This window comes from Botrytis sinoallii (assembly GCF_014898435.1).
Source record: "Botrytis sinoallii strain Bc 23 chromosome Unknown BSIN_014, whole genome shotgun sequence".
Classification (NCBI taxonomy): Eukaryota; Fungi; Ascomycota; class Leotiomycetes; order Helotiales; family Sclerotiniaceae; genus Botrytis; species Botrytis sinoallii.
Genome location: NW_024066041.1, coordinates 972,411 through 996,618, shown reverse-complemented (window position 1 = coordinate 996,618; position 24,208 = coordinate 972,411). Strand labels below are relative to the sequence as shown.

Below are 24,208 nucleotides of genomic sequence, written 5' to 3'. Positions count from 1 at the left end.
TAGAGTTGTCTTGCGAGTGGACATTAATTATTATGATAAAAAGTTTCTCTATTATGGAACTTGAACATCTTTTTTTTACTTTTGAATCTACTGTTGGCATCAAAAACGGTGATCACTCGTATATTGGTTTTTTTGTTTGTTATGTTGACCAGCAAATACAATGGCTTTGTTGGTGTGCATCGGTTCTTTGTGCTAATTCTTTGTTTTGTTCTGCTATTTCGAGTCGATTGTGACATTGTCTCTGTGCCTTTGTCTTTGAGACTCAGTATCACTCCGTAACTCAATCAAAATAAAGACAAGTTCATGTGTATTCTCTGGGAGCTGTTTGACAATTCAGTTCACGAACAATGCTGTAAGGTTTAGGTTAAATTCTCGATAATTATTCTTAGATATTTTCTCATCATTCTCATCATATCCAGACCACTATACCCAGTATCTATCTATTCTCAGAAACTTTAAGCTCTTTGAAAAAATCTAGTGCAAGATGTGCATCACCATTAACTTTCTCTTCTCGGAGTGTGGTCATAGAACCTCATTCATCCGCCCATGTCAGGAAAATGTTTCTCTCTGCGGAAACATGGTGACTGACCCTATGGTGTTCACACATGCTGACTTCTGTAATGATTGCTTTATGCTTCCCGATCCCAGAATATCTAAGCCTGATGAAAACCAACTTGGATACCCAGGAATTGATTTAATGGCAGAGTTTTATGAAATCCGGGATGTTGAAGATGAAACCAAGCATTTGCAGGTTCGCCTCCAAAACTTACCCCTTCCCGATAATTTTCAAGATCCCAGTTACTGTTTATCTAATTGTGGAACATTGAGTTTGCTTCCTAGAGATAGTCTCGATGTGCTATTAATTATGGTCAATCAGCGCCTGATTCCTGACTTTTGGCTTCGCATACTCCGCGGCGAATTCCCATCTCCTTTAATCAGACATTCTATTTTACACCTTCGACAAATCTTGATGTTGAACCTTGCACTTCATCGTTCGAGAACAACTCTTTCTAAAATTGAATGGTACTTTGCTATTGGTCATGAAATTTTCTGCCAAGTCGAATCCACTTCGTGTGATGATGATTGTGGGATTTGTCGCCAGCCGCTCAATGAGATAGGTGAGGAAGGCGTACCGGTAAAAACGCAATGCAATCATATATTCCATCTGCAATGTATTAGGGAATGGATTAACATGGCTCCAAATGGCGATTGTCCAGCTTGTAGAACATTGATTCTAAAGACACTTGAACCTATTCATGATACTCCAGCACGAGGCCCACATCCAGAATGGCTTGTATCCCTATTGTCCCCCGCACCACAAGTTGCTCCTAGCCATGCAGCGCGTGTAGCACAAGAACTCGTACAGTTAGAGGCTGATCTCGCAGATGCACGTTTGAGAGCCGCGGAGACTGACCAAAATCTCACTGATCTCCATGATGAACTACAGATTCCAAGCGATGCCTTTTTTCGCCTAGAATTCTTCAGTACTGCATATATCCTACACTCAAGTGAACTTGTTATGATGAGTCTTATGAGCTTGTCTGCAATAAACTTTACTAGGTATGAAAGTCAGGTTCGGCGCCATCAAATCAACCTCACACAGGTTGAAACGTCTTTTGGAAGAGTTCGTGAATGGAGGCAAGAGTTAGATAGATTAAATCATCAACCCATTCGGAGTTATAGTACTACCACACTCGAAATTGCGAGAGCTGAAGTTGATTTTCTAATCGGGATTGTTGACCAGTAATTGGAATAGTATATGACGTATTTTGTACACAACTCCTCGATGCGTTGAATACTAGATTGTTAATGCTCTCCTTTTGTTCAATATTCCTACTTGATAGTAAGTACCATGAATCCATTTCCTTACACATATAATATAACCTACATAAACCACAACCCCAAAAATCTTTTAGAATTCCCACGTGACAAAATACTGAACTTGACTGATCAAAAATAGAATTACTGAAACCTCCTAGAAGTGAGCTTGCGAATTTTAAGTCGTAATTTATTATAGAACTTTTTGAATAAAGTATATTGCATACTGGATATCAATTGATCCTCATTTTATAAGCTACGCTTGAATATCTCTATTCAATCATATCATTAGCTTTCAACCTCTCGTATTCTGGATTCTCTCCTCACTTTCACGGAGCTGGACATGGTAAGACTGCAGAACTTTAAAAACTTCACTTGATGTTGTACATTATAAAGAGAAAAGAAGAGCCATGTGTGAAGGGAGTTAAGTGTTCCCCCCTTCGTTGCTCCTGACCTAATCACGCGGACGCTTTATTTTAGGACTTGATATCTCTCTAACTCAAAGTACCACTGGCTCGCGATTCACACACCGACTCAGACCTCTAATGAAGAGATTAACTTAAATTACATTTGAAAGAAGATAGTGTATGCGTCTTTTTCCCCGCAAGTTCCTTCTCGGCGACAATTAGATAGATCCTATAATGTTCCTCGATTGAATTTACATCTGATCACTAATTGCAATCTTTGCATCAATTATTCACAGTGTCTTGCATCTCAATACTAACGTGGTATTTCAGACAAGTTTTTTTGCCAACGGTTTGCTAGGAATACAGAATTTCCTATTAAATATTATAGTACTGACGTGATATAAACATCGGTAAAAATCTCACATAATAACATTTGTGAATTAATATCTTAAACATTAAATTTATAACTAATATAATCTCAATTATAAAATTTGATGTTTCACTCTGTATTTTGATAAAATATTACTATTTCAGTCTTTTTTTCCTCCTTTTTTTAACCATTAGTAATCTTGGAAAATCCAAGAAGTATTCAATGATCTAGAAAATGTAATTTTGATAAGAAGATTAACTTTTTATAAACTTAGAATAAATTATCATTCTTTAAAAGATTTAAAAGATTTAAAAGATTGAATTTCTTTGCTTAAGAAGTTCACATTCATTTTTCAATTTTAAAATTAAAATTTTACTATTTCATTAGAATTAGAATAGTAATATTTCAAAAAGTAGGACAATCTGAATTAGTATATACCAGACCCCGAATAGCATTTTTGATATTTGAGGTATCAATATATAGAATGGTATTATATGGTGTTATTACTGTATGAGTATCTCGTTATTTATACTACTATAGCTATTCATTGCTTTCATCGTGAACTCCCCCATTAAAGTCTATCGAGTCCGAAAGCCCAACAGACAGTCGCAACGTTCCGTCGTCCCATCATAATATCTCAAAACAACACGATTTTTCTCTCGGACCATCCCCCCTTCATCTCTCTTTCCAAGCGAACTTAATACCTCAAAAGAAATGCCACATCATCCTCTCACCGTCTCTTTAACGCATCAATCTGGCAATCGACTTCAAAAGATCTCCAATAGCCTCATTGTTACCACCCTGTCTCTCAATACTGGAAGCTTCTTGAGAACCTGCCACTAAGGGATGTGCCTCGATATCGATAACTATCATACCATTAGATTAGCTCATCAAGCTCGACTTGAATTAGAGACCGCTCGCGGATTTAGGAATAAATACCATCATTCATCATGATTCGTGCCTTACGAGCCATGAATATAGCAATGCCGGCTAGTCCGGCGGAGACGAGACCAAAAACCAGCGCAAGAGCATCACTTGTTGAAACTCGAGATCAAATCAGCTTAGATAGGAAGGAAGATTCAAAGCAATTGAACATACGCATTGCGAATTCAAGACAGTTAAGTGCTATAAGTGTGCAGGAAGAAGAACCAATAAAAGGCAGGAGAGGCTGAGATATTTGAATGATACGAAGCGAGGCTCTTGCGAGATATGAAGGACCATAAAAGCCCGGAGGTGCAGGGCGCAGGTTTTAGTGGAGCCGAGGTAGAGCTATAAGGCTGGGTGTGAAACGCGAAGGTATTCGGTTAGGTTTTCAAGTATAACGTGATAGCAATTAGATTTGGATCAGTAGTTGATCAAACACCGAAGAAGTACTCTGGAAGCTACGGATCACTTCAAATCTACGGGGGGCATCATCAAATACTTATAGAATGATGTCTTCAAAACTAGATTGAGTTCCTGCCAATTTTGTCTTAAAGCTCTGCCAAGCTCAAGGCAAAAAGCTTCGCATCTTCACATAATTTGCCTTGGAATGTTCAAAATTTGATATAATATGCAACTTTAAGAGTTGAAAAGACAACATCCATCACACATCACACATCAAGCTGATAAAACCCATCACTCTCTTTCCCAAAGAAATTTAGCGGTGAGGCTGTGCGTAGGAACCGTTTTGTTGTTTACGGACAGTACGGTCATTGCTTCCACATTTCTCTACCATAGATTGACTCTAGATATCCATATGCCTAGGCTCCAGACCTGGCTACAGCTTTGCCAATTGGTAATACTGTATCACGCGATGCCTGTTTAGAACTAATTAATATGCGAGTCCGTAATGATGGGGAAGTAGCTGCTTCTGGGCCAAATATTGTACAAAACCAACGGGCTATACATGTGTTTCCTTTCCAAGAAAGCTTGGCGCCATGGAGGATTTTCGGTTTCTGAGGCTCTGTACAATAAAAGCCCAGAGGCTGATGCGTTCGCATAGGTTAGACTTTCCCTAACATATGAAACTTCATACAATGGTGACTTTAATACACACAACTAGAGCATACGATTGTAATTGGAGATCTAATGTGCATATTATTATACGACTCCTCAGTTATGGAGAATTATGTACAATAACTAAGCACAGATAGTTGTTGAACGCTAAAATCACACCAAAACTCATATAGATTACCTATATATTTCTCAATAAAAACATTGATTTCATTTAATAAGAGTTATATTGTTCTATTGATTTTCAATTTAAATTCAATAAAAATAAGACCATTTATTTTTAGGGTCTTTATTTAATATAAAATCTATATAGAAAATTAATATAAATTGAAAATCTTGAAATTTCCTAATAAAATAAGCGAAAATCAAGAACATTCTTTTAATTCAAATGCGATCTTACAAATAATGATATTTCTATATTTTAAAATTTTAAAATTTATTAATTCTGGGGTTTTTATTGTGCAAAATGATCATATTCAAATTTTGATTAATTTTAATGATTTTGAATGTTTCTTTCTTATTTATATAAATAAAGCAAATAATCATTTTTGATGCGATTTTAGTATTCGATAACTATCTGTACCTTAATACTATATACACGTAAGCGTATTCTCAAAAACATTTGATTAGTATAATGGGAAGAAATCCTGACCCTTCTTTCAAAAATATCCCATTCGGCTACAGCATAATCATCAAGTCGTTCACAACTACTTGAACGCATTAATGCGCGACCAATTATTTGCCCCGTTTACATCCAATATCTTTCATATCACGTCTTGGCTCGTGAGAACACGGAGTATGAAATGATTGATAGGATACAAGGTGGCTGTGGGCGCAGATAAAGATACAGCAGAAATTTCCTCTTCAATTCGACCTTCCAACATCTGATTATCCAAGACTTACGTCTTTCACTGTTTTTATTATTCACATTCGGCTAGACATTCCTGATTCTGTTGTGCACATCATTATACACTTTTCTCCTCGAAGAGTGTGGTTACAGTATCGTAATAATGTAGTTTTGAGGGAGTCACCTAGTCTTGAATCATCCTTCCTTTCGCATCTAAGCTTCCTCTGAGCTGAGCAAAGTTAATTCGCACCCGCAAGTCATCTTCAGGCAACCTGTCCTGTAGATATCTATCAAAGGTTCTTTCTACCCTACAGATTATCTTTGAACTGGCTAGAACAATTTGTTCTTTCATTTATAGATATTGATATAATTTCGTAATACTAAAGCTTAAATTGCTTATATTGCTTATATTCTAGAGACAGCTTTGAGCTCAAAGTAAACCAAATTATAGATTATTCGTTTATTTAAAAATTACTTACCTGTCATTTAATCATTTGAGCCTTTTCATAATCCACTTTATAGATAGATAATCTGTAGTCTATCTACGAAACCCAGAATCTAATCCATAGGTACTCGTTGCGTAGTCTAATTATCTACGCATATCTACATATCTCTACACCAAAAGCTAACAAAAATCTGCCTTGTTCCTCCAATATGCGGCTCTTTATATGTTCTCCGATCAAACTCATTATCGTACCACACCAGGAACTCCGTCAACGGCCCTCTCATTTTCCTATTCAGTTTACTACACCCAGTTCTTCAACTCCACATCTTGACCAATCACCTCACTACACACAGCTCACGCGCTTTTCTATAGCAAACAAAATAATCATCCTTCCTACCGTATGATCTTCCCATCAACCACTGATTCTCCTCTTTAACATCATTCTCTGAGTCACCCATGAAAGCCACCTATATCATCAACTTCCCACTCATATCTTCCAGCCACGACACAAACACTCCGCAATTCTCATAATTAGAACATCCAAGCCTCCAACTACCTTTGTGCAACCAAACTCGAGCGATCCTCCTCTATTCAAACCCATAGTATTGATAGATACTATCTTCCTATTGAATCTCCTATCTCGTTTTTCCTACTCATCGTCTATCAATCTCATGATTGCTTTCATTGTAATTCAATGTTCTATATCGAGTTATAAATTCACACGGTTTTGTCATGATACTGTTCACTAACCCCCCCCTCTTTTTCGCTTCCACTCTAAGATTTATTTCTCTCTTCTCACTTATTTTTTACTTAAATTTCATACACCACCAGTGGGTGCATGGATTGACGGGACACTTCCCAACCTTCGAAATTTCTATTAAATTCATTCTTCAATTGTTTGATATCAATACTCATGATTTGATTGTTCTAAATCTAATTAATGATTCCAACAATTTCCAAGATATCTAATTCGATATATCAAGAGAGATTCACAAGTCAATTTCTGTAGTGTCCCGTCAATCCATACACCCACTGGCGCACTAACTACATAACGCATATCCCACCTCCCATCTACTAAACACATCCTCTATTCCATCTAATCTCTAGAATCAACTCCCACACCATCAAGCAAACTAAACATCACCACCCTCTACGACTTCTCGGAACATTTACTTCCCACCACCCCATCGAAACTACAACCCACAACCCACAACCCCAACTCAAACACCCATCATCGAATCTCATCCACTAACTCACCGAACCCCCATCTAACACTATCTCTCTTTCCAAAACCACAATATCAGTATCCCCTTCTATCCACTTTCCTATCCATCCCCCTATTTCAACTTCCTCACCAACCCCATCAAACTCACAATTACTATCCTCTCATTTTGACGAACTAATATTAAACATCTTCTAATCATATCAATACGATATCATCATAGGAACTCTCATCTCATCTCTACATTACACTCGATTATTCAAGAATTGAATGACAACTTACAATATCCTAAATTCGAATAGAACATTTACCCTTCACTCTCTCGCTCCACATTATTCCTCGCTCTTTACTCCATCTTTTCATTACTATCCCCTATACTTTCCTCTACATCCATCATTCATCATTTATCACCCCATACTCCATACCTAAATATCTATCTCCAAACCAAAAAACACTCCTATCACTTCCCTCTCCCTCCTTTCACCACCCACTTCCCCACCCCTCGATCCTCGATCCCATCCATACTACCTACTCTCTTCTCAAGTTTTCTTTCGATCCCTTTCTACCTTCTCTCTGCCTTCTCTCCACCCTGCACCACCTTACCACCTTCTACACCCCTCTACCAGCGTAGAATATTCAATCCTCCAAACTAACAATCCTCCAAACTACAATCCTCCAACTACAATCCGCCAAACTGACAAGCCCTCCAAACTACAATCCGCCAACGACAATCCGCCAAACTACAATCCTCCAAACTACAATCCTCCAAATCCCAAACCAACAATCCCCAATCCAAGAATTCATGACTCCAATATCCAAATCCCCAAAAGAAATTCAAACTCCCAAACCATTTCAACATTTCAACATCCCACATCCCAACATCCCATCAAATTCCCTCCCTCCCATCTCCTCTCTCAAATACCCTCTCTCAAATATTTCAATATCCCAATTCCTTTCATCCAGCACAACCCCATTCCTTACCTAACCTATGTATATTATAAATGACTTACATCCCAAACTCTTCTAATCCAACAATCCAACAACACAATACAACACAATACCTTACCCTACCCTACCCACTCCAAAACTAAAACTTAACCTCTACCCCCTCAATTCCATTCCTACTCAAGAACCCTCGATAACCCTCAAGTAACCCTCCCTCACCTATTCCTATTAACAAAATCTTCTATATATATATACATACAATCATACATACAATCATACATACATACATACATACATACATACATACATACATACATACATACATACATACATACATACATATATAATCAATTAATCAAATACAGAAATTAATAAACCCATTTATCCATCTATTCATCCATCTATTTACTTACATACTATCTATCCACCTAAAATACTTTCTTCACTCATCTCATGAAGATAATTAATTAATATTCTACCTACATTTAACCCCCAACTCACTCCTTATTTACCCCTGTCTCCCTCATCGCTACTCCCCATTCACAAAATTTACAAACCTTTCGAATCACCAATTTTGTTTTTCACTTTGATTAAGCGCAATTCAATATAACACATCGATGTTTCTCACCATCCTCTAGCTTATGATTTCAACAAACTTCTAATGCATTTCTCTACCATCCAGCCCCCATCCTCGCATCTACCTCTCATGATGCATTTCTTCTCGCTACCCCACCTACCCCCACGCCAACCCCCTATCTACTTCTCGGTTACGAAACAATCAATCCCACTCAAGTAGCAAGGAAAAAAACAACCCTATCCTATCCCAACCATTAATTCCATCCTCTCCCTCTCCCTTCCCTCACGCAACAAATATTAAAATTCCAAATTCCCACAGGGTATAAAATCCCCGCCGTCCCGCCCGTCCTTCCATACATCCGATCCTCTCTCCCCCCACCCCGACCCTCCACAACATCATCCCATCCACCCCGATTCCCAATCCCGTATAATATACACAAATCCATCACTCCCTCAAAACCCCATCCCGTTCTAACCCCGCCCAAATCCCTATTATATAAACAAAACATCCGTGGAACTGAATCGAATGGTAACATATACGTTCGTACCCTCGTACTTCCGTCTGCCCAGCCCTTTAAACCCCAAACCAAAATCCATAAACACCAAGCTATAAACCATGCATGCAAGTTCTCCATGAAAAACATCGCAATACAAGCGCAAGCAAAACTCACGTGAAGAAGAAAAAAGGGCCAAATCTCGATCTTTGCTGTTTTGATAATAGAACATGAACAGAAGAGATTATCATGAAAATAACGGAGCAAATAGCCAATCGGTAGACTGAGATCGAAGCTAAAGTCGATATCGAGAGTATGTAGGGACAATTGAGGTTGCATGCCGACCTTTCAGTCAATTTGCCCCTCTAGAATTCCACACTACCTCTGACTTCCTCAGGAATGACTTCTTCTCTCCATTTGACACCACCCTCCACATCAACACCTCCTTTGACCCACTCATTTTCCTGAACTTTCTCCAATGTCCATCTACTCCTTGCTCTCTTCAACAATCCCTCTGTAATCTCCATTGCACCTAACAATCCCTTTTCCTTGAATTTATCCGGGTCACTCTCATGATCTCCCTCTTCACCGAAATATTCAATCCATCTCCATTCAACTCGTGCAATTCGATGACTTGTTCGACTGCGTTGTTTGTGTCCTTCTGGCATTCCTGGATTAGGATCGAATGGCAATCTACTTTCCAGTAATGCATAAAGTAAGACACCAAGAGACCAAGCATCAGTAGCGCGTCCATCATATGGTTGACCCATGATAACTTCTGGGGCAGCATAATCATCTGATCCACAACGGGTAGTAAGTTTTTCGTCATCGGCTACGCGGCGAGAGAGACCGAGATCGGTGAGGGTGATGATGGAGTAAGGATATTTAGTCCAGTCTTGTGGTTTTGCAAGTTCATGTTGAGGAAGGTTGACCAAGACATCTGAACAAAAAGGAGACTTGGTTAGTATGTGACATTGGGATTTCAGTAAATCACCAAAGAAACTTTCAAAAACTTACTTTCTAATTTGATATCCCGGTGAACAATACGCCTATCATGTAAATATTGGACAGCACCAATCAGCTCTGCAAACATCCGTCTAAGTAACGATGGGACGAGAATATCTCGATGCTGACTGGCCACTTCGAATAGATCTCCACCGGGACAATAACTTAAAACCAGAATAGCTCTAGTCTCTTCTATGCTCCAAGCTTTGAGGTGAACCAATGAAGGATGATGTATCGATTTCATGATTTCCAATTCACGTTTAAGTGACATTTCTACTCTTTCTTCAGATGCCCCTCCTTTCGGACCATGTTCACAAATCTTAATCGCTACCAACTTTTTTCGGTCAACTTTTGTCTCCATAGGTGTAACAATCGATTCAATCCCGAACACATTATCTTCATCTATGCGACCTTCGGCATCTTGGACTTGACTGGTAGCCAAAATCACTTTGCTGAAAGTGCCTTGGCCCAAAACCTTTATACCTCTCCATCTTCGTCGTTTAGAATCATTTCTAGTATACGCATCAAAGTATTCATATCTCGATTTTCGAAGAGCTCGAGGAATGTTGTTAGTGGTCAATGATGAATCACTATCACTGCTTTCCCCTCCTGTTCGACTCGATGGTGGGGTTGGTGGTCTTGGTATGGGAGCCAATCCTCGTTGAACTGCTAAATGTGGTTCTCTCCGCAGATGCATGTCTGATTGTGGACCATCTACCGCTCCATCCATGATTGGAGCATGTGAACCCGATACAGTGATATTCCGAGGTTTTGGTACTTGCGAAGCTTCCGGTACATATTCGCTCATACTTCTATTCCGGGTATGTCCTTCTGCATTCTTTTTTCGGTTTATTTGAGCATCCGTCAACCCAGATTCGACAGCATTTGTTATTAACCCATGATATACTCTTCTCTTTTGTTGATTGGCAATCGCAGAGGAAACTGATTCGCCGTTTGATGTGATCAGAGCCGAATCCGCATGCATTGGTAGCATCTGCTCGCGGGATGTTCGTCTCGAGTTTAATCGTTTCCATGGTCCCGGTGAATCTCCCGACATGAGTGGTGAGGGTAGAGGGGTCACATCTGCCATTGCGTTCAACATTGGTGAGGATAATGCTGAGTTTGGCGCCGAACCGTTGCTACCTATGCTACTCGCCAGGACATTCTTCACACTTGGAGTTCGCGCAAGAGACATTCCTATCTGCCCACCGGATCTTGATGGAATGCGAATAGTATCGGGAGAGTCGCGCTCAGTCACTCCGGTTCCTGTGCTGGCAGATGTTATTGTATAACCTGGAACGATATCGGTTTGTATCCGCAGACCCGCGCTTAGAGGACTCGGAGTTTGGCTATATGACGAATCTATATTTGGGTGAAGACGAGAAGTGGTGTCAAGCGCGAGTGGGGTGTATGCCTCGTTTGTTGAAGTGGATCTGCTGTGAGGGGGCGAAGGTGCTATGGTATTCGATTTGAAGATGGCCGTGAAAGCTGGGATTTGATTTGATTGAAGAGATAAAGGTAAAGAAATGTTTGAGTTTTGTGTTGCTTTTACATCGTTCATAAAAGTGGTTGTACTATGCCCAGCTTGGTCGGACGTTAGACCTGACACAGCTTCGAGACTTCCATTTTGTATTCGGCTCTCGAGCATTCTTTGTTCCGAATTCGACATGTTGGGGGGAGGGAGAATGCGGGATAATTGGAGCGAGAGTTAATGTTTTTCTGTCCTTTTAGCAGACAGAAAGAGGAAGAGGAGGTTGAGGTTGAGGGTTTTTTGGGAGGGATAATTAAATCCAAAGTAACGTTATGATAACTGTTTTTCAGGGATTGTGTTTTGATGAAGAGCGTAATTTTGATATACTGTAGTGTGACTAAGTACCTTGTAAATCTCAATCAACCATCGACCATCAATCAAACGATCAAACCAGCAAGCAAATAATCCAATACCACCTCGATAGACGAATCAAAGGAGAAGACGAGGCGTATGGATAAATTGATTGATTGCATGTGCTTGTGTTGTATTGTGTGGTATTGTATTGTGTTGTATTGTATGGATGTACTTTGTCGATATTTCGATTGAGAAATATAATGTGAAGTGGGGGTTGTGAGTACAATAAATGAATGAACGGATAAGATAGGGATGTGGAAGTGGAAGTGGAAGTGGATGTGATGGGATGCGATGCGATGGATTCCAAGGTTGGTTGGAAGAAATTAAGCTAGTGACGACAGCAAGTAAGGTGATGAAGAAAATATATATTAGGAGGAGGAGGAGGAGTAGTAGTAGTAGTAGTAGTAGTACAGTAGTAGTAGTAGTAGTAGTAGTATAATTTGATTGATTTGTTATATTTATTAATAAGCCAATTACATATATATATAGAGTATCAAGGGAGGAGATGGAGAGAAGATGGAAAGATGAGAGAAGAGTGAAGGGTGAAGAGTGAAGAGAGAAGAGTGAAGAGTGAAGAGTGAAGGGTGAATGGAGTGAATTGAGCAAATTGAGTAAATGCTTTTCGTATTCGTGGGTTGAGGTGAAATTGCTTGCAGACTATTGTTTGTTCTGGCTCTGGCTTTGGCTCTGGCTCTGCTTCTGGTCTGGGGTCGGTCTTTTCTCTCATTTCATTTTATTTCACTTCACACTTCACTAATATCAGGCTTCACTCATTTCACACTTCACTCATTTCACACTTCACTCATTTCACACTTCACTACCTGACGACCTAATTTCACAGGTCACGGGTGACAGACCTTAGACGGCTCGTGTCACATCTATAAAGTTTCAATCCAAGGACCTACATGTAGGAGGCATATCTACCAAGAGCTAATCATAATCTACCATGATATTTTAATTACCTCTCGATCTACTTTCTTTGCTTGATTGATTCTTTTTCAACCTCCAAATGATATCTTTCCTACATCCTCCGTACAATGTAGGTACGACTAGCTAGTCAGGTAGATAACCCTTTCTCCAACCAAACACAAAATCCTCGTATATCTCCAACAGTCCCAACTCCCTTCTCCTCTGATCCTCCCTCCCTTGTCTTCCCGCCGCGGGTCAAATGAAACAACCGGGTTCAATTGATACACGACCAATGGATTCCTTTCCTTGCCCACCGGATTCTCTTCAAGGGTCACGCTTTAACTTTGAAGCTCAAGTAACGTTAGAAACCTAAAAATCGATAGGGCAATTTCACATCCAACGTGGGTGGAACGATAGGCAAAATGATATTGATATCAAATGAACAGGGGATCTATCTTGGTCAACAAGGGATCATTATCTTCTTACCTACGAACTACTGATAACTACCTACCTACCTAATCACTCCAAACTTCTCTTCATGATAAGAATAAGAATCTGACCATCCTCTTTTCTCTTCTTCTCTTTCCTGGCTTATCCTTCGTGGAAATATTACGGAGTCGACCCTCAGCCTTTCCTCTTTCCTTCTGTCACTCAGACTGATATTGATGAATGAATGCAGTAATCCGGCCACCTCGGATATGCCGATATGGGAATGAATTAACAGCTCCTTTTGGTCCAGAAAGGTCGATTTCGGTAATTATTAATTACAACCGCTCTCTGATAGCTCTTGATACATAACACATTCATACTATACCCATACCCATCCCCTCTTTTTTTCCTTCTCTTTTCTGACAAAACTTTGAAGTGTGACGTCTTCATTAATCTTCGCTTCTTCCATTCCTCGATGTTTATATAAGTTTCAGATGGGATAGAATGTATATTCATTGAGGTGATTCAGAATTCTTGATGAACGATGAAAAGAATGGGGAAGAGAGAACAATTTCCTACCCATCCGACTGGTATCAAAAGACTAATTGGTAGATGTCTTGAACTCACTCCCTCATGTGCTTCATTTTTTGGGTTCAGCCTGTGTGTGATTGGAAATAAGTCAACTTTTTGACATTTTTGCTGCAATGTTATGGAGAAGTCTAGTCTTGTTATATGCAGAAAGTGGATTTTGGCGTCACCATACATTTTAATGACCCTCACCCCCTTCATCGAATCCGGTTAAGCAAATTGTCTTACACGAACATGACATGTACGGAGTTTTGTCTATCCTACAAATATGATATCATCAACAGATATACTATGATATGGTACCAAAGCAGGTCCTTCAATATCCATTCTCATTCTCTCCGTGTACAAGTTGTACTCGGGTTTCAATCCATTATCTATTCAAGTCGCGAGTCTCTGAGTTCTGGAAATGAATTTTCAGCTGACCCCTCCCTTCTTTTAATATTGTACCTGGATCTCCAGCCCACCCAATCGACTTGCCCCACCATATCAAAAATCATTTTGATATTCAATCCACCCCATGCTCCCACGCGGCGCCAAGAAGAGATAAACGCTCAATTGAAATTGATGTTGATGTTCTCGAGGGATTCAAGACAAGAATTCCAATCCGCCGGCTGACCATCCATCCTCATTCTCACCATCAAGAGAGCATTAGGTACCGGTACATACACTTGAAGAAATAATAACAACAATACAATATCCCACGTTTGCGAGCAACATCTCCAATTGGATGCGTACCTTGGATGTCATCAACAAGGATACGTTTTACCCGCAACCAAACCACTATTTGATGCTTGTTTGTACGACACAAAACACACTCCTGTGCGTTGTAGAATCCAGAAAGATGTGTTTCATATGTTGCATGGGAACAGGTCATGTGAATTGGTCTTTGTGGGTAATGCCTCAATATTACGTATATGAGATGGCTCTTCTCTGTTTACTCTCATCGAATGATAATGTAGATTCCGGATGCGATTGTGCTATAGGTTGGGACTCAAATACGTTCATATCATTGTATGCATCAGCTCCGCAGAAGCAAACAATTGATCGAAGCATCGGATGTCCGTAATCTTGTTACAAGATCCATCTCAGTAGGTATATTTGAGAAAAGATTCACAAGCTGACATGACAGTGACAATACCTAGGTAAGCCAAAAGTTGAACGAATGAGGAATTCTGTTTGCTGTCTACATCCATCTATTTGACATTCGAATAGCCTCATCCCTCAAAGTTACTCTCTAAATGTCATCAGCCAACTAGCTGACTGACTGACAATTTGATCTCAAAAACTTATTTTATACTCGATTTCAACAATCATCTCGGAAAGAAATCTTACTCTCGTTCTCGCCATCCGATTGCTCTCAATTTCTCTCCGGCTAACCACACCCCTCATGCATTATCTAGTAAAAGAGCAAGCACACAGACGAAGCTAAACTCACACCCCCAGAAATCATATCCTCGTCTCAAAATTTATTTACTCCGACCTCGGTAAAAAAGAATTGGCGTATCACGAAAATGAAATTTAACATCACTCCCTTATCACTGTGATTAAAACTCCATGATTCATCGACTTGACCCACAATCTTTGTATCATTCTGCCCCGGTTTTTCACAAGACAATCGCGCGGTAAAGGAATTAGCATATGAATGGGGGATTCTAGGTAGGTATTGCCGCGAGCCTCGGTATGGCGTCTCTTTGATTTGAAGTCTTCTCCCTGACTTTTCCCCGTGTTTCCCCTTTACTTGACTTTTTGCTTCATTTATATTGTCGGTGGCAATTACTCTAGATTTCTTTTTGTTCATTCAGTTTCGAAATTTCATATATATTCCATTTCAGGAGCTGTCCAAAGATACAGCAGTTACAATGAGTAAGAAAGGGGACTTTGCCGCCGTCCGAAAGGATATTGTTGGCCTTTTACACCAACCGGAATATGATGATGGCAGTGCTGGACCAGTTCTTGTGCGCTTAGCATGGTATGTGATCTTTCATTCCATGTCTTCTCCAGACTATGCGCAATTAATGCAATCCACTTTGGCGCAAACGATTCCTTCTCATTCACAAACTAATATCATCTAGGCATTCGGCTGGAACATACGATTCTGAAACAGATACGGGTGGATCCAATGGAGCTGGTATGCGATACGAGAGTGAAGGAGGAGATCCAGCAAACGCTGGTCTACAACACGCGAGAGTCTTCCTCGAACCAGTCAAAGCCAAGCATCCCTGGATAACATATGCAGATCTCTGGACATTAGCAGGAGTAGTGGCGATCAAAGAAATGGGTGGACCAGATATCCCATGGCAAGGTGGACGAACAGATTATGTCGATGATTCGAAATTGCCCCCGCGAGGACGTCTACCAGATGCAGCACAAGGATCCGATCATCTTCGATGGATTTTCTACCGCATGGGATTTAATGATCAGGAAATCGTGGCGTTGAGTGGAGCTCATAATCTGGGACGATGCCATAGCGATCGATCTGGTTTCGAGGGAGCCTGGGTTAATAATCCTACGAGATTCTCGAATCAATATTACAGACTTTTGCTTTCTCTTCAATGGCGCAAAAAGAAGTTGGCAAATGGGATCGAACAATTCGTCAACTACGATGAGGATACCGAGACGGAATTGATGATGCTTCCAACGGATTTGGCTCTGACACAAGATAAGGAGTTCAAGAAATGGGTAGGAAAATATGCAGATGACAAGGAAAAGTTCTTTGAAGATTTCAGTAAAGTCTTTGCAAAGTTGATTGAGTTGGGTATTCAAAGAGACAGCGAGGGTAATATCACAAACTTGGATAATGAAAAGGGTGGATATCATTCTGCACCAAAGAAGAAGGATACTCCTGGTAGTCCAGCGAAGAACACAGATGATAAGAAAGTGGATGTTAGCGAGGCGGCACCATTGCAAGAGGAGAATAAGAAATTCAAGTCGAAGTTGTAGGGGTTTGGTTGTGTGTGTGCAATATTAGAAGTCTGTTTTTTTTTTGCAGTCATAGACGTATAGATACAACTAGAGAGGCGAAGATTTTAGACTTCAGAAAAGATAGACTATATCTAGACATAGAAATAATAATAGATGGTGTACAACTAGTTGGCGCTATGCAATTTGGGAAAGTGCAACCAAATTGTTTCTTTTTTCAGAACATGTATACATCGTTTCATCTCTCTATCTCATTCTTCAGTTATATTCTTCAAATCCATCCCCCTAATACAAAACATCATCACCACCATCATCCCTACAAAAATACTTCTCCCCCGTCCCCCAGACCCTCCACCAGCATGCGCTCCTTCTTCTCGCGGTCCCCCGATCTCGAAGGCGGCCAAAGTCGCGGCATTTACAAAAAAGGTTTCACCGGCGACCATCGCGGACGCTCCCACATCCCCCCTAACCCCTCTCCCCTCTTCTCTCCCCAATCGCAACACTCACCCTTCAGCATCCCCTCGGCATCCTACAGACACGATACGATTTTCCGACCGCCTCCGAGTCCGAGTCCCAAGAGCGTCACTTTTAGTGAGCGATCGTGGAGTGCGCTTTCGGGTCCGGGGAATGGGAATGTTTCTGCGAATACTAATGGTGCGAGCGCTGCACATCTGGGAATTCGCGAGGAGGGGAAAAGATATATTTGGATCGGGATCGGGATCGGGATCTGAATCTGGGTCATTTGGATCAGGAGCAACTTTCTCGTCTGCATGAATATCTGGGTGTTCTTCCTGCGAGAGGAACAGGAGTCGGAGTCGGAAGAGGGATTCCTCAGAGTGGAAGAAGAGGGTTTAGTATGAGTGATCCGAATGATCGGGATCGGTCTCTTCACATTTCTCCTACTTCTGTACCTACAGCTATACCGCCTCCTCCCCTCTCTCCACACTCCCGACTCAAGAAAAATCTCAAGCAGAAGGTTGCTGAACATCAGTTTCGGCGGAATAGAGATGGGAGTGCGGGGTGTAGTTGTGAGTATGATGTGTTGGTGGGAGATGAAGAGAAGGAGGTGCATTATCGAATGCGGGTTTTTCGAGAGGCGCTGAGGAATGCGTTGGGTGTGCAGAGGGAAATGGGATTGGAGGGGGTGGGGAGTGGGGGGAAGGAGGAGGATGGAGAGGGAGAGGGAGAGGGAAAGAAACCGGTGATGCAGAGGAGAGGGGCAAGTGAGGGGGTGAGAGAAGGTGGATTTACGGGACCGATGAGGATGGAGAGGGAGAGGGAGAGGAAAGAGGAAGTCGCGCCGAGGGATTTGGGGGAGTTTTTAGAGAAATATGATCCCAGGCCGGAGGATTTACCGGATGTGTGAGTTTTGCTTCCTTTCTTTGGGGTGGAAGATGAGGTGTGATGGGATGAGATGAGATGTGGAAAGGAGATGTGAGAAGGAGATACTAATAAGAAAATAGATACCCAATGGGTGAACATAGAGCAATGCTGCGAACAATGTATTTGGAGGATATTTTGCACGCGACGGCGAAATTGCATATGCATAATTGGATTTTGTTGAGTCGGAATGAGAAGTATGAGGATTGTAGGTTGGCTTTGTGTTGCTTATTTCACTTTGGATTTTCTTTTTTGATGAAGTTTGGAGTTTGAAGCTGGAAGTTTGAACCACAAGCTAACGAAAAAATCAAAGTACGTATTCCCGCCCGCTGGGACCAAATCCAAGAAGATCTCGAAAAATACAGTACGTCTCCCTCACACTCTCACACTCTCACCCACCCGTAATCTCCATCCCACTAATCTCCTCTCCTCCCTCCCAGCCCGCTCAATCCGCAACTACACCTACTGGCTCAGCTCTCCAATCCCCCTCCTCGATCTCCCCAAATCATCTCTTCCGCCCCGTTTCCATCTCTACGGCAAACAACTCGCGATTCTCGAATGTGCGCGCGCGTGGAATCATCCGCGCGAAGTGGGGTTGGTCAATGAGTTGGAGAGGAAGCTGGTCGCGTATCAGACGGATTGGAGTGTGAGTAATGGGGTTTGGGGGGGTGTGAGGAGAGAGGCGAGGAGGAGGGGATGGAGAGGAGGGGAGGGGAGGGGGATGGGGAGATTTGTGGGGGAGTTGTGGGTGAGTTTTCTTCTTTTTGGGAGGGGGGGGGGGGGGGGGTGTTGCATCGATATTCTACAATCTAACATCTAAAATCTACTTTCTACCAAATCAAAACACCATCACTAAATCTCTACTAACTACCTTCTCCCTACAGGCGGAAGCAGTATCCTAACCCCCATCAGCATCCTCATTCTCTGGCCCGGCGGCATGTCCAAAACCGGCGGTGCGGGAATCATCGGGGTCAGCGTTGCGATCATGGGGATCATACTCGTGTGGATTATCCATGGAGGAGGAGAGCAAAAAATTGGATGGGAAGGGATTGAAGGGGAGAGAGATGGAGATGGGAGAGGGGGGATTTGGGGAGAGGAGTGGGGATTGAAAGATGTCATGCTGGTTTTGGGAGCGTATGCGGGGGTTTTGGGGGTGTTTTTTGGGGGTGGCGGTTGTGTAGATGGATTTTGGTTTGGGGATGGGGGGAGGGAGGGGACTAGATGGGTTTCCATTGTGGTGAATTTTGTGGGTGTGGTGTGATGGTGTGTGATGTGATATGATGTGATGCTTTTGTCTGTCGTGCTGTGTACTTACTATCCACAACATCCTGGTGTACCTATATAAATCGTAAATTCTGAATCCTGAATCATGAATTGTGCATCACGATGTGTATAATTCCATGTATCTTACTAGGTAATAAGCTGACATTATCGTAACACTACGGGATTTTTGTACTCAAGTATCTATGTATCTATATCTGTGTACAGATAGATTTGTATAATTCGATAATTGGCTAACTCGATAATTGACCAACTCGAGAAGGTGTAATTGGGAATGGAATAGGGAATAGAATAGATTGTATAACAACTATTTATTCAAGGTTATCTGACTGGCCGGGGTATATGAATATGAGGAAGTAGATAAGTGAAGTATCTAGGTATTAATGATTGATTTGTGAAATCGATTTGTTTTATAGGGAGTGAATGGGATGGGAGAGGTTGAGATGGGATGTAAAGATGAAGGGATAATATGAGATGGGATGATGGAGAAATGGAGGAATGAGATGAGATGTGATGTGATGATAGAGGGATGAGATGAGATGGGATGAACGTAAGTAAGAGAATAGGTATCTAGTTGTATTTTCTCTTACTTTCTAGGTAGTGAGGTGTGTATTTATGTTTATCTATTTTGGATTGATCGATACCTAGATAGAGTGAGATTCAGAGTAAGAATACAATTAAGAGAATAAAAAGTATCGAGTTTTAAAGAGAATGAGAAGAAAGTAAGGATGAAATAGAAAGAGGAGGATTTTGCAGATTGAAAGATTATTAGAAATGTAGAAGATTGGGAAATTGTATTGATATAGAACTGATGTCTGATGTATACTACATTCGACTATCTAGATGGGAGATAGTCTATTGTTAAAGACGCTTCGACACTTTGATTCTTAGAGTAGATAGGAAATCATGACGTTGTGCTTCGGTAAAAAGTCTCTAGAACTGGGATTCTTGATGAGAATATAGGAAGGTTATTCTGAGATTGTAAAAAGAGTTGTAAGTAAGCGACGATGAAGGAGTGTATAGTTTTGATTTGAATAAGTTAAATGTAACTAAATTATAGAATGATTTGAGTTATAGATTTATATAAGAAGGTAGTATGATGAGGATAAACTTTTTTTTTGAATTAACTTAGAGATGATACGTGTAGAGATATCAGACTTGTTTATTAATGATAGTGTTGAAGTACTCGAATATACAAGTCAGATCTAATTAAACTCGAAATAGGTAAAAAGAGCAAAACCAAATACAATCCAATCATTTCAAATCCTCAAGTTGATTAACGCTAGAAGAGAATGCTCGAGAAGTGAGAAGTAATAGGGATCGATGAATGCTACATCCAAACAAAAGACCCAAGAAAAAATCCTCGTAATGTTGAATCTCGAATTAACATAATGTATATCCTCCAAACATTCAACATGACTGAGAGACCAGATGGTATATAATCATTTCAATCAATTTAAAGAGAGTTTGAGACGTTTAGTCTTCTGGCCTATTATATGCCTAGCAAAGATTAGTACTGACTGTATCCCATGAATTTACGGTCGCAAATTAGCGATAGTAACTTACAGCACAGAACGTCTTCGATAGACCGGGACAACCAATTATTAATTGGCTGAATATGGAGGAGGAGGAGTTTCAATGAAACTGTAGAAGGACTAGGAGCATTTGATCGTCTAGCTTCTTGACGTTGACTGTTGACGCTGCGAGTCAACAGCTTGTCGGTATAATCTTTGAAGGGAAAGATGTAAATGATGTATGCGTTGAGTATTTATCGCGACAGTTTGACCACACGCTATCTCAGCTTGAAGTTGACCAAACAACTTTTGGCCATTCAAGAGCTTAGATCTGATCTCAGCAGGAGCGGTACGAATAATTGATTCCTGAATCTGAATTTTGCGGATTGCATTGAGTAGTTGTTTTCGAACCATCGTCTGTTGATTATCGAGAAATTTGACATGTTTAACGAACAGAGCATTCCTCTTCATCACATCTGTCATTGTAGTTCCGGCAGGTAAAGGTTTGTTCATCACATCATGATGATAATTTTTCAGTTTGAACTTTTCGAGGTCAAGTAGATTAAGGCGGAGATGAAGACGTCCAAGTGAAGATATGGGTGTTTTCGTGATATGATTAATCAGATGTTGTCGATATGCTATAGTAGTAACAGAAGCTGAAATTAACGTTGGTAAAATCACGATACGAGTCGAGAAGACAATAGTAATTATTACCTCGAGTTGTATTTGTTTCTAGAGAAGAAAATAATATATCAGGAGTCGACATGTTCGTATAAAACAAGTAGTAAGTTATGATTTTTATTATTGAGATAAAGAAATATATATATGTATTCGAAGACTGGATTTTATGAATAAATAAGAAAAGAAAAAGAAAAGAAAAGAGAGAGGAAAAGATCAGATACTTATACTCGAAAAGTTTCATGAAAAAACTCTATTAGTAATGATTATTATTATTCTATAAAATTATTTATAGAAAAAGCTAAAAGGATAATTTCTATTCTAACAAATTTCATAAAACCTATCTCTATTATCTTGAAAAGTATTTTAAATACTTTTCAATGATATTATATTATACTATAAGTTTTAATTAATATGAAAATTGATTTTCTATTCTAAATTACAATTAAAATATTTGTTGTTCTAGATAGAATTTTCAATGAGTTTAAGAAATTACATATTATAGATTTTTATTAGAAGATTGGGTGGAAGAGGCCTCTATATTGACTATATAGTTACGCGTGTAAGCATATTGATCTCCCTGTAGTATTATATGAGGAGATCAATATGCCTGTCTATGGTTCGTCTAATCTAGCCTGTTTAGGTAGCTGTATTACTAATCACTATATATGCTTAGTATTGGTAACTTTTATTCCTTTTAACACTCCCTTATAGGAGTTACCACCTTTAATCTCTCTAATCTTCCGCACCTCTACTATCTCAATTCCAGTATGTTTTTGAACCTTTCGAATACTACTCTCGCTAAGGGTTTAGTTATCCTATCTATTATTATATTTGATGTATTGATATAACTAGTTATTACTTTTTCTTTTTCAATAAGATCCCTGATAAAGTAATAGTATATATCGATATACTTTGATTATTTATATAAATATGGGTTTTTAGTTAAAGCAATTGCTTTTTGGTTATTATCTAACAATTGAATAATATCTTTGTATACAGATATATATTCAGTCTTTTCAAGATCTTTGAGTATTTGAATTAATCATCTTTCTTGTTTGATAAACATCGCTATTGATATGTATTCGGACTCAGTATTTGATGTCGCTACTAAATTCTGCTTCTTATTAGTCTACGATATTGGTTTGCTATAAAATATAGCAACTCCTCCAGAAATACTTTTCTAATCATATTGATCACTTATCTAGTTTGTATTAGTGAAGACTTTTATAATATCTATTGATAGATTGTATTCCTTTGTAATTTGATATTATACTCCCTTGAACCCGTATTTAAGTTTCTAAGTGATTATAGCTCTCAGATATTGTATTAAGTTTTTTACTTTTATTCTATAACATTTCGCTGACTTTGCTATATATTATGATAGTTGATCTAACATAAAGGAGATATTTAATCTTGTATATATTATTAGATAAATGAGATTATTTATAGTTTATTGGTATTCAATAATATTAATTAGTTCGTTGTCTTTTATAGTAGGTTGTAAATATGAGTAATCAGTAGCAGGTATTTTCTTAGCATAATACTGAGTATATAAAATTCCGAATTTTGTGAGCATAATTTCTAGATATTTTTCTTAATTTAATATAAAAGATTTATTTACTCGATTTCTTACAATTCTAATATCTAGAATCTTATTAATCTTTTCAGATTTTTAATATTGAAATGTAATAAGAGTATTATAGAAAACTAATTAAATTAATCTTTTGAGATTGAGAAAACAATTATATTATTAATATATATTAGCAGATTGAGTTAGTGAGTAGTGTATGTATAGAGATATAAATCAATGAGACTTTGGGTAAAGCTTTAATTGATTAATTGAAATTTTAGAAATTGATTCTAATTTTGTTTAATTTGTTTAAGACCATACAAACTTCTCAATACATGTAAGACATATCTATTTGATACCTTGAGTCTCTAAAGTAGTATAAGGTATATCTCTCCTTGAAATAGAATTCTATAAAAACATTTTTTATATCGAAATACTAGTATTTCGAGTTCTCTTTTGTAATAATCGCTAAGAACAAGTAAAGCGTATCGAGTTGCATTGTAAAAGCAAAAATTTCGTTATAATCTTTTCCGAGAATTTGATTAAAACCTTTTATTACTAATTGTATCTTAAACCTCTCGATTTTATTGTTCTTTGTTTTTATTATAAATATCTATTTTGTTAAAACAAGGTTCCCTTCTTTTGATAGAATATATTCTTTTCAGATACTATTTGTAATTAATGAATTAATTTCTTCTTTAATAGCTTGCTTCCATTTTTCTTTATATTTAAGGTTCAAGACCACTTAATGATATGTAGTAGAAATAGGGATTCCTAGAATCTATTCTACAGAGAAAGCTGTATTCTTGTCTATAGGGTTTCCTAAGATTACTTGCAGGTTTTCGGATAATTTTGTCTTAATATTTGTATCGATCCTTAATATAAGTAGTATAGAGATCATAGCATATTCAATAGCATTTCTATCTGG

The 24,208-nt window shown here is 39.1% G+C and overlaps 6 protein-coding genes across 6 annotated transcripts; 3 read left to right on the top strand and 3 right to left on the bottom strand.

The window, feature by feature from the left end:
- Nucleotides 1–577: 577 nt before the first annotated feature.
- EAF02_007969 (uncharacterized protein) lies at nt 578–1,747 on the top strand (the record flags this gene model as incomplete). The annotated part of the gene is made up of 1 exon (XM_038904017.1): nt 578–1,747. The coding sequence occupies one exon, from the start codon at nt 578–580 to the stop codon at nt 1,745–1,747; it is 1,170 nt and encodes a 389-aa protein (XP_038756298.1).
- Nucleotides 1,748–3,336: 1,589 nt separating this feature from the next.
- EAF02_007968 (uncharacterized protein) lies at nt 3,337–3,697 on the bottom strand (the record flags this gene model as incomplete). The annotated part of the gene is made up of 3 exons (XM_038904016.1): nt 3,337–3,461; nt 3,535–3,639; nt 3,694–3,697. The coding sequence occupies 3 exons, from the start codon at nt 3,695–3,697 to the stop codon at nt 3,337–3,339; spliced, it is 234 nt and encodes a 77-aa protein (XP_038756297.1).
- A 5,320-nt stretch (nt 3,698–9,017) lies between these two features.
- Nucleotides 9,018–12,742, bottom strand: EAF02_007967 (uncharacterized protein). Its single transcript, XM_038904015.1, has 2 exons — nt 10,137–12,742; nt 9,018–10,059 (listed from the first exon to the last, which is right to left on the bottom strand). Exons 1-2 carry the CDS (start codon nt 11,791–11,793, stop codon nt 9,485–9,487), a joined length of 2,232 nt encoding a protein of 743 aa, XP_038756296.1. The 5' UTR covers nt 11,794–12,742; the 3' UTR covers nt 9,018–9,484.
- Nucleotides 12,743–15,794: 3,052 nt separating this feature from the next.
- Nucleotides 15,795–16,875, top strand: EAF02_007966 (uncharacterized protein; the record flags this gene model as incomplete). Its single annotated transcript, XM_038904014.1, has 2 exons — nt 15,795–15,904; nt 16,008–16,875. 2 exons carry the CDS (start codon nt 15,795–15,797, stop codon nt 16,873–16,875), a joined length of 978 nt encoding a protein of 325 aa, XP_038756295.1.
- Nucleotides 16,876–17,710: 835 nt separating this feature from the next.
- On the top strand, nt 17,711–18,220 carry EAF02_007965 (uncharacterized protein; the record flags this gene model as incomplete). The annotated part of the gene is made up of 1 exon (XM_038904013.1): nt 17,711–18,220. One exon carries the CDS (start codon nt 17,711–17,713, stop codon nt 18,218–18,220), a length of 510 nt encoding a protein of 169 aa, XP_038756294.1.
- Nucleotides 18,221–20,966: 2,746 nt separating this feature from the next.
- On the bottom strand, nt 20,967–21,795 carry EAF02_007964 (uncharacterized protein; the record flags this gene model as incomplete). The annotated part of the gene is made up of 4 exons (XM_038904012.1): nt 20,967–21,004; nt 21,082–21,243; nt 21,302–21,667; nt 21,744–21,795. The coding sequence occupies 4 exons, from the start codon at nt 21,793–21,795 to the stop codon at nt 20,967–20,969; spliced, it is 618 nt and encodes a 205-aa protein (XP_038756293.1).
- Between the last annotated feature and the right edge of the window lie 2,413 nt (nt 21,796–24,208).